This window comes from Protopterus annectens, chromosome 3.part0, assembly GCF_019279795.1.
Source record: "Protopterus annectens isolate FY-2018-M chromosome 3.part0, PAN1.0, whole genome shotgun sequence".
NCBI classification, from domain to species: domain Eukaryota; kingdom Metazoa; phylum Chordata; order Ceratodontiformes; family Protopteridae; genus Protopterus; species Protopterus annectens.
In genome coordinates, this window is record NC_056731.1 from 1,406,332,170 (window position 1) to 1,406,348,943 (window position 16,774).

At 39.5% G+C, this 16,774-nt stretch overlaps 1 protein-coding gene across 1 annotated transcript in view; it reads left to right on the forward strand.

Moving 5' to 3' along the window:
- The first annotated feature begins 400 nt into the window (after positions 1-400).
- The window catches only part of CA8 (carbonic anhydrase 8), a 729,036-nt gene continuing 712,662 nt past the window's right edge, over positions 401-16,774 (forward strand). Inside the window, exon 1 of the mRNA XM_044065478.1 lies at positions 401-697. Within this exon, the coding sequence (XP_043921413.1) occupies positions 622-697 (76 nt within the window). The 5' untranslated portion in view covers positions 401-621. The remainder of the gene's footprint in view (positions 698-16,774) is intronic.

The following is a 16,774-nucleotide window of genomic DNA, read 5'->3' on the forward strand; positions in this document are numbered from 1 at the left end:
TCAGTCAGTATGAAATAGTACTGAAAAGAGAATGTTAAAAGGGACAGGTAATCCACTTTGACATGTGGAGCCATAAGGTACAAAGAAGCAGTTTTGGTATTGCAAGCATTTGCGAAACATAAATCAGTCACAAATAAAGGTTAAATAGCATTCCTTTCCAGACAGTTTCTTTTCAAGTACACTGCTCTGATTAACTTTGTTTTCAGCTGCACTTTATTTTTGTCCATTGAAAACGATTCTATTTTTCTTTAGTGAATACTGGAGGTGTGGCTAGGAATAAAATAACAAGAGCCTAGTAGAATAAGGTGGGCTAAGCACTCTGTGTCACAGCAAAGTGAAGCCCTACTACTTTATTATGAGGGGTGGAGTCTGTCTAGCATACAGCGATTGAAGTAACCTAAGCCAGGATCAGATGTCTGTACAGCACAGTCTTTCTGCTTTCAAAGCTGGACTTCTGTACTCAGCATCACGCAGCTAGCTTCAACTTACTACACAGCCAGCTGAGCTCTTTTGTATGTATCCAACAGCTGAAAGAGGTAAACGAGAAGCAGCTTAGCATACCCCTGCTGTCAAATCTAGCTGCTTTCTCTCTAAGTACAAGTTCCTCACTACTTCTGAAGGATGGCTGACAGAAAGTTTATTGAGAACACAGAGTCTTTCCATGAAAAGGATGAGTTAGAATGGGGCTATGAGGAAGGTAAGCTGTGCTACATTAGGTATCAGTTATAGACTTGCTGAGAGAGAATGCTTGGTACTTGAGCTTTGTCTAGTGTGTTATGAAGTTCTGCCTGGTGAGTTATACAGCAGTGGCAATGAAATATGTATAAGCACAGGTGAGGTGCTTTATAATTTCCCATCTGTCAAATCTACGAGAAGTGCGACTGATTTATGAGTTTGTGTCATAAGAAAGTCCCAGTCCCATTGAGGTTAAGATGTTCTAACATTGAATTATGTTGTGAGATGACACCAGCAAACCTACACATCACATATCTTTCTTGATTTTTTTTAAACATTCATGCCTATTTTACTTGGAAAGATTTAACTGAATGATCCTTCTCAGGGTGTAGAAGCGTATCAGAACAACTGTTTCTGTGGGGCAACAATAATATTTCTAAGTTTTGTAAAACCTTATCGTACTTAAAGACATTCTTGCTTTATAGCTCAGGCATGCATTTTATATAATGCACTTTCTTAGGTTGCCTTATTTCATTTGCACATCAAAAGATTTGTCATAAAACAAAATTGGAAGCTGAAAACAACTTAATACAACTCAGTATGTATAGAGTGCACAGAGACATTTCACTTGCATTGCGATTTTACCCTTGTTCTTATAAAACAAAGTAGTATAAAGTTGGCACTGAAGTAGGGGCTTATTAATTCAGGCATTCCATTTGACCTAGTATATCCATGAATTAAATTCTAACTTTTTAGGTTACTATTGACCATATGCTAGGCTGTCAATTGGTTATCAGAGATAGTTTTCAATGTTTATATGTATCCTTGTGTTGTTAAAGCCTATTGTATTACACAGTGTCATACAATAATGCATATGCTGAACACTGATATCAATATAGTATGCTTAATTAAGCACTGTTATTTGGAGACCAGCCTCTAGCTTAGGTTTATTAATAGGGAAGTGAAATTTAACACTGATATTATTTTTGTTTTTCTCTGTTTCTACTTCTGTCTCTCTCTCTCTCTCTCTTTCTTTCTACATACACACACACACACACACACACACACACACACACACACACACACACACACACACACACGCGCACACACACACACACACACACACACACCCCTATTTATATATCTATGTACATCTATCTACCTATCAGACTTGTGCATACACAACGACAAGAACACTCCTATACACACACACACACACACACACACACACACACACACACACACACACACACACACACACACACCTTTTTAATATTTTTTTTATTTTGACCATCAGGTAGTGGTTAGCATCACTGCCCCATGACACTTCGTCTCCCAGTTTTTCACTATAAGTGTGACTTCCATGCAAAGTCTGCATATCTTTCCTGTATGTTCATGGGTTTCTTCCACGTGTTTAATTTTTCCTGTACGTCCCATTGACATATTTTTAGGTGAACTTTAGATTTTTAAATTGTCAGCATGAATGTATATGGTATGTAAGTTACTGTGTGCGCCTCCTGTGAGGGTCCAGCATACTATCCATACTGGTTCCTTGTTGTTGTTGTTGTGTCCATTACTTAAGGGGTATGTGTCAGTTCCCCCATGCCCCTAATTAGGCTAAAGTGGACATCAGAGAATGAATGAATTAATCAATGAATGAATGTTCCCTATCCCCTTCAACCACTGATGTCCTTCCCCTAGTATCTCATTTATATCTTGAGCCTTAGAATTTTGGAACTCCAAGACAGTGACATGAAAACTAGGGATTGTGATGCTAAGGTTTTTTTTTTTGTATGCTTCTGTTAACCAGAACGTGCACTGCTGGGCCTTTCCAAGTATGAGATTCTATACACTTGCACCCATTCTAGAATATGTACATTCACTTTGGTAGGTTAATCCCATCCCTATATCCTTAGTGCAACATCTGCAATCCTAGGCCTTTCTTCCACATGGAGCTTTTGTAATGGGACTTTGCCAGTATCCTTCCTCAAGATGGGCTGGCACTGACCACTCACTTCCATCTCTCTCAGACTGGCAGCTTCAGTATCTAGGTTTCTAACTAAACCTAAGTCATCTCTGTTGTAGTCAAGGCCACAACCTCTACTCCTTATGGAAGACCCTTTCTTTGGTGTGTTTTGATAGGTATGAGGGTAAGTGAAAAGCTGACAAGACCACCATGAACGTTGTCCTACATGTTTCCTTTAGAAACAAGACCCAGAAGAGGAAGGCTGATTTTGAGAATAATACCTCAGTTATTTAAAAAAATAAAATGCAATACTATCATTGCTAGTGGACTTTTTGGACTGAGCATATGTATTTTATTTGATGACTGGGAGTGGTATCTGTTTTCAAGTGCCTTTTATATCCAGGGATAGCTGAAGGATATAATACCGAACAGAGGGTTTTTAATATACATTTTCAGTGAACAGTGGTGAAACTTCTATAGCAGCTACAACAAGTACAAAGGAAAGACTGGCACACACATGGTACCTATAACCTCTATGCAGCGTAGGAAAAAAAGACTGTGTTACAGCACATAGAGTGATTTAGTGGTGTGTGTGCATGTGTGTGCGTGCATGTGTGTATGTGTGTGTGTGTGTGTGTGTGTGTGTGTGTGTGTGTGTGTGTGTGTATGTGTGTGTATGTGTATGCATAGAAGGTGCTGTAGTTGGCATGTTATGTTTTTGGCAGTATGTGTATGTATATATATATATATATATATGGATCTAGTTCATTAATCAAACTGAAAAGATTAGCAACAGTTTAAATGAAACCACAAAAAAGTTTCATGTATAGATTTAGATATAGATATATGTCTATATTCATATACTCACACACACACACACACATATATATATATATATATATATATATATATATATATATATATATATATATATATATATATATATATATAATGTATAGTCAGTTTCACTATCTGGGACCTGACTTCCAACATTTTTCTTTTATCAGTGATGAATGTACAAGTTGCAGTGCTTGTGATTCTGATGTTTTGATTTGAAGTGTTATAACACATTAAACATATTTTTAAAAAGTAGTCCCTAAATTTCCTTATAAAATTTTATAAATATTTGTGGTTTATGATAGATGTTTAACTGTACAGGATTAAAACAACGTTTAACTTATATCTTATATTCTTAGCAATTGTAAAATACAATGTTATATATTTCTAGGGACCACATGTTTTTGTGAGAAAAGAAAATGTCTTCATATAGCTTCTAGTTTATGAGGACCTTATATGTCTATGTTGTGATGAATTTATTATTCAGGCAGTGAATTATTTCATTTTATAAGAAATATTAACTTGCATAGATCTCTATCACTTCAAGCCAGTTGCAGTAACATGTTATCCTTGAAGTTGTTTTGATCTGAATGTCTTCAGAAAGTCAAAAAAATGCAGATGCAATACATAGTTTTATTTATTATGATGATATTTTTTCAATAACATTTTTAGAAAAGTTGGCAGTTCAAGACTCTGCCTTTTTATTTACTGTCAGTTGGAGATATACACATTATACATGCACAGAGCACAGAAAAACTACTGCAGTGGAAAATCCATTTTAAAATCAGGCTGTGAATTTTAGTTTACTGTTAATGCTTAGGTATTATTAGAATGTTTTCTGAAGTTATGTTAAAATGATGAGGTGTTATTTGTTTGTGGCATCTAATGCCAATATTTCAGTCAGTGGATCTTCTTTCTCTCTCTTTCTGCCTTGAGAAGCATCCAAGTTCTGCAGACATGGAAATAAAACTTTCTATGATACGTTTTAACAAGACTGAGTTATAATTAATAATGCGGTCAACAGAAAAAAATAAGGCTGAGAATGTTGATATCAGACAGCAACATCAGCAAGAGTACACTTTTTTGACATGTGCTTTGTGCTGCTAATGTGGTTTGATGTGCAATGTTCATGATGTGGCAGCTTGTTTTCATTTTTTCCTGAAGTTGGGATTGTATTTTCTTTGTTATGTTTGACATTCAGGGGTGATGTCATTTTTAGTAGGTAAACTCATTTAGTATCTCTTCTAATATGAGTCATGGCAGTAACTAAAATAGGTTGACTGGACCTTGGTTGACTGTGTTTTTTCCTCCAAATGTTTAGTGTTCCTAATACCATGAGAACATATACCCAGTTCTTAAGTCAGACTCCACATAAAGTTCAAGAAATCAGTATTGTTTGCCAAGACTGTTCTGCTCTGCACTTGCAGCGTACCTGTAATTACCTCCTTTCGTGATTCATTTGGGGTTACCTATACTGGCAATATATTAAAGTATGTTTGGAAATTATTTTCTATTCACAAAGTTGCTGCTGCTACTGTTGGATCTATCTGAGTGTCTTTATTACAAATTGCTCTAGTTTCAGCTTGCATGTCATGTTTTCTTTTTTATTAACTTTATGTGTCTCAGAATGTAGAACACTAAAATCACTAGGTATAACTATTTCAATAATTAATGCTGTGTTTGACTTTCTTTTTCTTCAGCTATAACATATGATATGGTTGCTTCTACTTTATTGACTGATAGAATTAGATTGTCTTATATGATCAGTATTTCTTTATTTTCTGTAAATTTTTTGTGGTTCATATTTCCAATGATTCCTAGCTATGTACATGTTGTAGAGTTCATACAGTCCCCACTATATTACAGCCAGCAACAAGATGTGCATTGTTTTCAGTCCTGTACTGCAGAACCTACATGTAGCTTTATTTTGCACTTCTCCTGTAGATTTTGTAAACCAGCATGCACACAGTCCACTGTCTTCAGCTGACATTGTTAGCCTTTCCTTTTAAATTCACCTCTCCTTTGCTATTCATGCTTCAACTCTTCATCAATAGGTCATTGCTCTCTTGGTTGTTCTATATTTACCACCACAACCGTAAGGTTTCCACTTTATTTCCTTTTCTTCTAATCATGAATCTTTAGAACTTTTCTTTTCTTTTTCTGCCACTTTTAGTTGCTATATGTTTTGTGTGCTCTTTTGGCTTCATTTCTATACACACTCCTGTATGGAATACTTCTGCAAGTCCAAGGAAGGATGTCTTCTTTGACTTGATCTCCTTAGAACTTTAGGTATGCTTGAGTCTAATGATGACAGCATTCTTTCATGGCATTGCAGTGTCAGTGGCATAATATGGAGCACACTAGCTTATGGTGTTGGAAGACCTGAAGGCTTTGGGATCTATTCCTGCTCTAAATGACTGGACTGCTGTCATCGTAGTGCAGTATTAGAGGTCTTCACTCTTGAGTGTATCATTGTTTGAATGAGCTGTCCCATCTGCTTGAGTTTGTGGCGCTGAGGTGGATGTAAAAAAATGCATGGCACCTATCAAAATGAGTAGGTGAAGTTCTCAGATGCCCTGATCAACTTTTCCCTTGTAATACATGTGACAACCCACCACTGGACCAGTAATCAAGGAGCCTCAATCTTCACCACAGGCAACAGTGGGGGACGTTCACTGAGAGGAGGGGAAGTACACACCCAGAATTTCTAGATGCAGCTCTCTGCATCAAGTGCAGTTTCCCTTAAGAGCACACAGAGACCACAGTCAGTCTGGGGCTGATTTCTTCCTCTTTCTCCATATCTCTAATATGACTCCCCACTGGCACAGCTATAGAGTTGAGATCTCAGTTGAGTGACCAAGCAAGACCTCCAGCACCCTCTCTTTCCAACCAGTGCTTCATGTCCCTGCCCAAGTAACACTCACACACACACACACACACACACACACACACACACACACACACACACACGCACACACACACACACACACTCACACACACACACACACACACACACACACACACACACACACACACGCACACACACACACACACACACACACACACACACACACACACACACACACACACACACACACACACACACACACACACACACACACCTGGTTAAGGCTGGCACAGCTTTACTAGCTATGTCCCCTTCTGCCCAGACTATAAGGTAGTTACCACTGTCATCAGTCACTCCTTGTCAGCTACTTTAAGGCTCTTCAACGGGTACCCAAATATATTGAGTGATATTAATATTTATACAAATGGTAGCTTGATCAAGAGCAAGGCTGTTAGGAGTCGCCCACACAGAGTAACCAAATAAATATGCAAGTACTCTCAAAACTTAAATATCTCTACACAGATCAGCCGCAATGACAGGTTTAAATATATTTAATAATAAATAATAAAAGAACAAGACAATATATATTCACACTGACATCAGAGTTCAAAACCACAGGAATTATTTAAAATAACATTGCAGTACAGGCTCACACAAATAAAGAAAATATCTAAACAATGCTTCACTATATTCCAGACTGTATCTAAGAGAATTACTATAAGCTAAGAACTTATTAACAAAGCAAGGCAGATGTGGTGAATGGATCTTCTTGTTGTTGTCAGGTCCTGCAGAATGCTCTGTCTCACTAAGAGACTTCTCAAATTAATATCTAAAATATTACTGCTGGGAAATCTTGCAGAATTACATAATTTTGTGTCATCTGACTTCTAGTTCCCAGGTGAAACCCCCATTGATAAAGTTGGCATTACTTAGTACCTGCCTATAAAAATATACAGACAAGGGCTTGCTCAGATCTTTGGCAGATGCTGGAAGTCATAAAACAATTGTATTTCTTCATGCTTTCAAGGCTAGTAGTTACTTCACTCTGAAGACAATATAGAAAGCTTCCTAGTACAGACTCTGTGTCTCTAGCTGCATTGAAACCTGCCAGATGGCCTCTTTTATTGCATAGCCTATAAAGTAATTTAATTTTAGATATTCTTCTAAAGTTTGCTGGACTTAAGTTAACCTCCTATATTCCAGTTTCCACTATTAAAAATATATACATTTAAACAGTTACAATAGTGCATGCACATTTCTGGTCTCTTCCAGTAGGGCACACTGTAGTTACATTTTAAGCACAAGCACTTTACAAAATACCATTTCAATACAAATATCTGCACAGAGCAGTTTGATATGCACATGACATACAGTTATAATATATTTGTAACGCAAGCATCTTATATGACACACAGTTCTAATACATTTGTAACACCAGCATCTTGTATAAATTAGTTTGTTATTCACAAATGACATATAATTATTTACAAAATTCCAGCTAGCGGTGCTGGCAATATCTCCATTTGACGGAGTACAAATAACACCTCAGGTGTCCCCTGAAAGAAGCCATTAGCCTAAAGGGACAAATCTGGTTAGTAATGGATAAATATACATGTAGTCAGTTTCAAAGAGACCTATATGCCTTTCAGACTGAGGGATATATAAAATTTCCATGAATTACATTTTTATGTATTATTTGACAAGGATGGATAATTTTTTTTGTTTTTCTGTCCAACTGATTGAAAACATTATTTTTCGGGACACGATAATCACAGCAATGCTTTAAGTTAGAACACAAAAAGCAAGCTGATTTATAACTTGAACTTTATTCCTAGATACAATGGCAGTTTTCAGTATCAGTTTCAAATCTTTTGAAATATTCTTTACTAGGCTATTTTCTCATGTATTATTTTAAGTTGGCATTTGAGCTCTGCAGTTATTCATTCTCAATGCAGTTGATCACTGGAGTGAATGTTATTCAAAACATTTCATATGGAATTGAAGTCCTCATCCCATTGAATCATAGTACATCTGTAGATATGCATTGCTTAGCCAGCATGGTCAACACAATGCCCTAAATTACAGATAAGTTGTGGTTCCTTGTTATAAAGTTACATACTAAATCCTTTCCCTATCCATACCTCACTATTACTAGAATAATTTGTATTTCTGCATGTAGCATTCTTTAATTCTATCACTATTTCAAATTTCTCAACATTCTTACAAAATTGTTATATGTATTCACACACAATTATCTCTACATGCGTACTATATAACCATGGCTTGTGGTCATATATTCTCTGCCTTGAAATTATGCTTTTCCATAGTTGTTGTGATGCCCATGCCCTGGCCCAGCAATCAAGGAGCCTCAATCCTCACCACTAACACCAGAGAGGGCATCTCATATATGAAGAAAGGATAACAAATTCACACAGTAAAGTGCAATTTCCCCTAAGAGCACACAGAGATCACAGTCAGTCCAGGCCTGGTCGCTCACTTGCTCTCCAGGTCTCCAAGAAGACTCCCCACTGGCACAGCTATAGGGTCCAGATCTCAGCCTAGTGGGCAAGCTAAAACCTCTAGCACCCTCTCTGTCCAACCAGTACTTTGTGTCCTTGCCCAAGCAGCTGACGCATACACGTACTCTCACACTTTGAGAAGGGTTTATATAACCACACAGACACTCCTGGGGAAGGCTGGCATGGGATCTCAAGCTGTACCCCTTTTCCCAGACTATATGGTATTACCCTGCCACCACCCACTAATAATTATCAGCTACTCAAAGGCCCTTAAAAGGGTGTTAAATTATTACTGTGCAGTATTATTATCCAGTTGGTAGTATGACTAAAAAGTCAGGGCTTATTAGAGTGACTTGGTACAAGATCCTTATATACATGCAATGTACTCTTAGAGCTTAACTTATCTCTACACAAAACAGCCACAGTTGAAAGGTTTTAAAATATGTAATAAAACATAATACAAACACAAGACAATACTTCTTACTACACAGTGCTAGTCAAGAGTTCACAGATCACAGAGAAATATGCAAAAATAATTCATTAATACAGTTCTGACATCACAGAAAAACACTTAGTCTAATATTTCTAGTTCCTAACAATTTCTAAAAGAAAACACAAGTCTAAGATAAACTTACATAAGAAAACAGGCAGAGTTCTGATGAGTTGGATGGTCAAGACAAAAATGCTTAATGCCTTTTGATTCTCTCTGTTTAAATTGCTATATTCAGTCCTGATTCCCATTACATAATCTTTTACACTTTCCTGGGGTTTCCAGGCCAACAGATACTACATTCTTTTGTTATCTTGCACCTGCAGGAAGCTACATCAATAAAAGACATTCCACATGTAAACTCTAGCAATTATTCCTTAAGTTAAAACAATAGAATGTGCTAGCCAAGACGGAAAGATTTTGAATCTTTAACTTCAAAGGACAGACATGAAGTAATTTTAACTTCAAAGGACAGACATGAAATGCTTGTCTTAGCTTTCTTTACAGCAGAGAGCAATGTTGTTACATTTTTTTGAAGTTCAACATTTCACAGCATATTCTTTCATTTAAGAAAACAAGCCTGTATTTCAACATTTCACAGTATTTTCTTTCAATTAAGAAAACAAGTCTGTAGTTCAACATTCATATTTACAAATGATAGAATTATCTGTAAAATTCTATCGGGCTAGGCCAGCAGCCTTCATCTGTCTTCACCCAATCTTCACATATCCCCCCTCGGAGAACTCAAGCTAGTTTTTCAAGTGATCCTTGAGAAACGCTGCTTGAGAGGGTCAGGTCTATCTGAGTATATCTTCCCCATTCCCTGTCTTGAGAGCTCATCTGTATTGGCATTGCTAATCCCACTGCAGTGCTGCTCTGACATGTCATATGCTTGCAACCCTAGGCTCCATCTTAGCAACTTGGCATTTTGCTGGCTGGCTCTGTTTAACCATGTTAGGGGGTTGTGATCTGTCATAACAGTGAATTTTCTTCCTTACAGATAAGGCTGAAGTTTCTGCAGTGCTAACACTATGGGTAGACATTCCTTTTCTATAGCTACATAGCATTCCTCTCTGGGTTGGAACCTATGACTGAGATTAACCACTGGGTGCTCTTCCCCCTCTGAAGAAATCTTGCTAAGTACAGCCCCCCCCCCCCCCATGGTTCAAAGCATCCACCTGCACAACAAATTATTTGCTGTAATCTGGACTGGCTAACACAGGGGGTCCTCAAAAAGCTTCTTTAAACTTCTGGAATGCCTGCTCACATGCTGGGGTCCACACTACCTTATCTGGCCTGTTTGTCCTTGTCAGGTCTGTGAGGGGAGCAGCTATGGTACTATAACTGGGGATGGACTTTCTGTAGTACCCTGCTGTCCCTAAAAATGCCCTCACCTGCATTTTAGTAACAGGTAAAGGCCATGCCTAAATGGCTTCCACTTTGACAGGTTCTGGCCTTATCTTACCACCCCCCACTCTATGTCCTAGGTAGGAGACCTCTACCATACCCACCTGACATTTGCTCGGCTTAATGGTCAATCCTGCCCTCTGTAGTCTGCCCAGCACTTCCCTGACATACTGAAGGTGCACTGGCCAGGAATGGCTGTAGATGGCAATATCATCTAGGTAAGCAAGGGCAAACCCTCCTGCTCCTGCTACAATATGATCTACCAGCCTCTGGAAAGTCTTTGGGGCATTCTTCATCCCAAAGGGCATCTTTGTGAACTCATACAAGCCAAATGGAGTCACAAAGGCTGACTTCTATCTAGCACTGGGAGTCAAGGGCACCTGGCAGTAATCCCTGGTAAGATATATGGTTATAAGATACTTAGCCCCACCCAGTTGCTCTAGGGCCTCATCTGTCCTAGGCATGGGGTAAGCATCTGACTTTGTGTGACTATTTAATTTCCTGTAGTCCACGCAGAACCTGATGCTGCCATTCGTCTTTGGCACCAGCACCACTGGGGAGGACCAGGGACTGTTGGACTCTTGAATCACCCCTAGTTCCAACATCTCCTGTACCTCCTCCCTCAGAGTCTGTTTGACTCTCTCAGGTACTCTATAAGTGGCCTGCCTAATAGACCTTTGGGGTCCTCTAGCCACCTGGTGCTGTCCCAGGTGGGTGCACCCTGGTTTCCTGGTGAACATGTCCCCAAATTCCTGCAACACTGCTTGGATTTCTCGAACCTGGGTAGGAAATAGCTGCTGGGACATTGATACCCCTTCTACTGAGGTGTCAGCCCGAGCCTCACTGAGGAGATCAGTCCCCAGATCTCCCTCAGCCTCCTCCTGCAATCCACTGCAAATGCTCAGCACAAGGGCCTCCCTATCATGGTAAGGTTTCATCATGTTAACATGGTACAGTTTTGCCCCTGCCTCCTGCCTAGCAGTTCCACCATATAATTAATATCACTTACCTTTCTTGTAGGGTCCCTCCCAAGCTGCTTGCAGCTTGTTGTGTCTGACAGGAATAGAACCATTTCCTGCTACCCCACAGCATACTCTCTAGCTCGAGCATTCCTGTCATACCACAACTTTTTCTGTTGTTGGTTTTCTGCCAGGTTCTCCCGGGCCAAGCCCATGAGTTCCCTGAGCCTTGTCCTGAGGTTTAGGACGTATGCCACAACAGACTCCTTGTGAGACTCACACTCATCTTCCCACTCATCTTGAATTAAATCAAGAGGTCCCCTCACCATATGCCCATACAGCAACTCAAAGGTTGAAAAACCTGTGGATTCCTGGGGAACCTCTCTGTAAGAAAACAACAGATGGGGCAAATATTTGTCCCACTCCCTCTTAAACTGATCTGCAAATGCCCATTGCATGTACTTGATTGTAGAGTTTAACCTCTTAACAAGACCATTAGTCTGGGGATGGTAGGGGTGGTCTTCATATGCTTCACCCCGCAGGACTTCCACAGACAAGCCAGCAGGTCTGACATAAAAATGACATCTTGGTCAGTCAGTATTTCTTTTGGGAAACCTACCCTGCTGACAATCTCTAACAAAGCATTTGCCACCTTCTCTGCCTCAATAGAGGACAAAGCCACTGCCTCAGGGCATTGTGTAGCATAATACACTACCACTAGGATATACTTTTTCCCTTTGGAACTTGGGATACTCAGAGGACCCACAATATCCATAGCTACCCTCTGAAATGGCTCCTCAGTCACAGGCAAAGGCATCAAAGGAGCTCTCACCTTGTCTCCTGCAATGCCTACCTTTTGATACTCACAGGTCCTGCAGTACCCTGTTACATCTCTGGAAATTCCAGGCCAATAAAAGTTCTGCATAATATGCCTCTTTGTATGTTTTCTGCCCATATGACCTGCAAAGGGAATATCATGGGCTATGGATAGAAGTGCCAGATGGTAGACTCTAGACACTACCAACTGCTGTACTCTCTCACCTTCTAGCCCTCCTTCAGGCATCCACTCTCTGTACAGTAACCCTTTGTCCCAGTATACAGATTCCCCCTTTCCTTGAGAATCAGGTGCTTCCCTAGCTACCTGCCTCAGCCCTTGCAATGTAGGGTCTGAGAGCTGAGCCTGTCTCAACTCAGTCCTTGTAACCCATCCCAGCTTTCCTTCCACAGGAAGTCTGGCATCCTCTGACAGTGGTGCTTCACTGTCAGCCTGGGTACTACTACTCACCTCTACCTTTGCAGTCCCTCTGTCCAAGGGAACATCAGTACCCACAAGCAGCTGTGGCTTACCTTCAGTTTCACTGCTACAGAGTAGATCCCTCCCTGAAGTAACCACCTCACCAGTCCTGGCTGCAAGTATGCAGTCTGTCTGGGTCTCCCCAGGCTACCAGACCCACATGCTTGACTCCTAGTCTGACAGTGCATAACTGCATATGCACATGGTGCTGACTCATCCAAATCCTTCCCTCTCAGGACATCTGCAGGATGGTAGTTCGGTACCCCTATTGTCTCAAGACAACCTACTATTGGCATTTTGTCTTTCCCACTTACTGGGTCCCTCACCTTTTGTTCCCCACCTTGCCTTCATGGACCCCTGTATGCCACTGGTTGCATTCAAAACACTTAACCCTAGCTCCTGGAAGTGTACCTGGACTAGTGGCCTCCCCTGCTACTGGCAGATTCTGCTGGGGCAGTCTGTGCTGCCAACCATGGGTTCCTATAGACCCATGAGCAGTACTGGGTGTCTTCTTCCTGTGCAGGGCTGACCTGCGTGCCAGGTATAGGTCTCCATTCTTCCCCAACTCATCTGAAGTAGCACATTGTCTATCAGCTAACCAGATCCTCATGTTCTCAGGCAAAGTGCTAAGGGCTTGTTCCTTCACCAAAAGGTCTGCCAGCCCTTCAAAAGTTGTGACTTGACATCCACTCACTCACCTATGGAAATAAGTGCTCAGTTCAGCAACATATTCACACACACTTTCATCTGCCTTGCATCTATGCTCATGAAACTTTTTCCTATATGTTTCAGGTGTTAGCTTAAAAAACTCATTAATAGACAATTTTTTACAGCAGTATAATCAAAACATGCAATGTCAGACATTTTAGACAATACAGTTACAGCTTTACCATGGAGTAAGGGGTCAGGAACTGTACCCAGAGCCTTTGTTTAACACTATTCTGTTTGCATACCCTCTCAAACATATGAATGAAACTATCAAAATTATCCACTTCTTTAAATTGCAGAAGAAATTTACTGACCTGTTGTGCTTCTGGGGTCCAGTTACTCCCCTCCCCATTACCTCCATGACTCTGGTGAAGAGTCAGCATTTCTCTGTAATGCTTCCTCTGCCTCTCCTTTTCCTTGGCTTCTATGTCCAAATTCCTGGCCTCCAACTCAAGTCTCTTTAGCTCCAGATGGATTTTTAAGTCTTCTGCAGAAAGGTTGAGCTGTCCATTCTCCAAGGGTATTATATCTTCACTGCCATTCCCATTGTCCTCCTGGTTGCTGTTTTCTGATGCAGCTGTAACCAAGGCTGCAATCAGGTCTGCCTTAGTCAGGTTCCCATGCACTAGTCCCCTAGCCTGGCACATCTCCGCCAGCTGGCTCCTTGTCAGCTTTCCATACTCCTCTGCTGACATGCTGCCTGTTCACACTGACTAACTAAGCTAACAAAAGAAATAAAACAATTGTGATCTGAACTCTGAGTATTCACTGTGTGGCTGTTTTAGAGTACAAAACACCTTCAAAGCTCATTGTACACACGCTACAGGGATTCACATTACCCACACCACTACAAGCCAATTAGTATTTGCCAACCAATTAATATGTAGTGTGGATATCCCACCTCTGCCAAACCATTAATATGTGATGAGGATACCCCACCCACTGCCACCAATTAATATGTGACACCCGTGCCCTGGCCTAGCAATAAAGGAGCCTCAATCCTCACCGCTAACACTAGAGAGGGTGTCTCATATATGAAGAAAGGATAACAAATACACACAGTAAAGTGCAATTTCCCTTAAGAGCAGACAGAGATCACAGTCAGTCCAGGCCTGATTGCTCAATTTCTCTCCAGGTCCCCAATAAGACTCCCCACTGGCACAGATATAGGGTCCAGATCTCAGCCTAGTGGGCAAGCTAAAACCTCTAGCACCCTCTCTGTCCAACCTGTGCTTTGTGTCCCTGCCCAAGTAGCTGACACACATACACTCACACACTTTGAAAAGAGTTTATACAACCACACAGACACTCTTGGGGAAGGCTGGCACAGGTTCTCCAGCTGTGCCCCCTTTTCCCAGACTATACGTTAGTACCCTGCCACCACCCACTAATAATTATCAGCTACTCAAAGGCCCTTAAAAGGGTGTCCAATTATTACTGTGTAATATTATTATCCAATTGGTAGTATGACTAAACAGTCAAGGCTTATTACAGTGACTTGGTACATGATCCTTATATACATGCAATGTAATCTTAGAGCTTAACTTATCTCTACACAAAACAACCACAGTTGAAAGGTTTTAAAATATTTAATAATAAATAATAAAAACACAAGACAATACTTCTTACTACACAGTGCTTAGTCAAGAGTTCAGAGATCACAGAAAAATACTTAAAATAATTCAGTAGAATAGTTATGATATCAATACAGAAAGCAACTAGTCTAATCTTCTTATTTCCTAGATCTTTCTAAGAGGGTCACTAAAGTCTAATATCCTACTTACATACAGAGCACAGGCAGATTGCTGGTGAGTTGGACAGGCAGATTGCTGGTGAGTTGGATGTTCTCAAGACAAATGCAAAATGCTCTCTCTCTGTCTCCGAGAAAGTCCTTTAAATTGATAATACATCCTGCTGACTCATTTTAGATTACATCATTCTTGACAATTCTCTGGTTTCCCAGGCTAACAGAAACTTTACATTAATATTTCTTAGTAAGCTTGCACCTGGTCAGGAAATACAACAATTAAAGACATTATGTATGTAAAATCTAGCAATTAACTCTAGTCTCAAAACAATAGGAAGAATTCCTTCATCCTGACATCTCGGCTCTGCATTTTGAGATCAATTATACAATGCTTGGCGTTATCAGCTCTCCAGCTCACCAGCAGAATGCAATGTGGTTACAGTTTTGCAGTTCAACATCCAATACAGCCTTTTCACATTTAAGAGAACAAGCCTGTGGCTTATATTAATATTTACAAATGATAGAACTATCTACAAAATTCTGTCAAGCTAGGCTGGCAGCCTTCCCATATCTTCACAATGTGTCAGAAACAGCTCAATATAAAATATTACTATAGTTTTTTTTGTTTTGCCAATTCTTCACTTCCAAAAAAATTAAAAATATATTATTTTGAGTAGATTTCTCACATATATAAATGAACAAAAGAAAGAAAAAGAAAGTGACTATCCATTTTCACAGACATCAGTGATGAACTTTAACCTAGATTTTCTTCAGAACAGTTCAAAGTTTTCAAAGGCAAGCAAGAATCCAGCATTCTGAAATAACTGGAGCATTCTCTTGTTCTGAAGCTTTCTTTAAGGGTTACTTGCTTTAAAAATGATGTGAAAAGAAACCAAAACACCAGCAGTTTAACACTTATAATTAGCATATTACTTAGATCTAGCATTCAGTTAACCCAGCTGTGCACATACTAAGCAAAGTTAAACAAATAAAATAAAATTTTAATTTACATATTCTTAAAGTTACCAATTATATTGCTCATAATTTAATGACATTCTCTTACAAGAAGTATTTGTTTATTATTCAGAAATGTACTTATAAGTTTAATAAAATGAACTATATTAAGTCTTTCACTGTAAATATAGTAAAACACTAAAACTAACCATTTACATTCCTCTTCATGAAAAATGTCTTAACTTAAAATATAAATACATACTTATCTATGTTTTGAAGCTGAAAGTCTGGTATAAACCTTTTACTTATAAGGCAAATCTATTGATTCAGAAAATAAAAGTCATGCAGTCAGAGAAAAAAAGTTACTTGT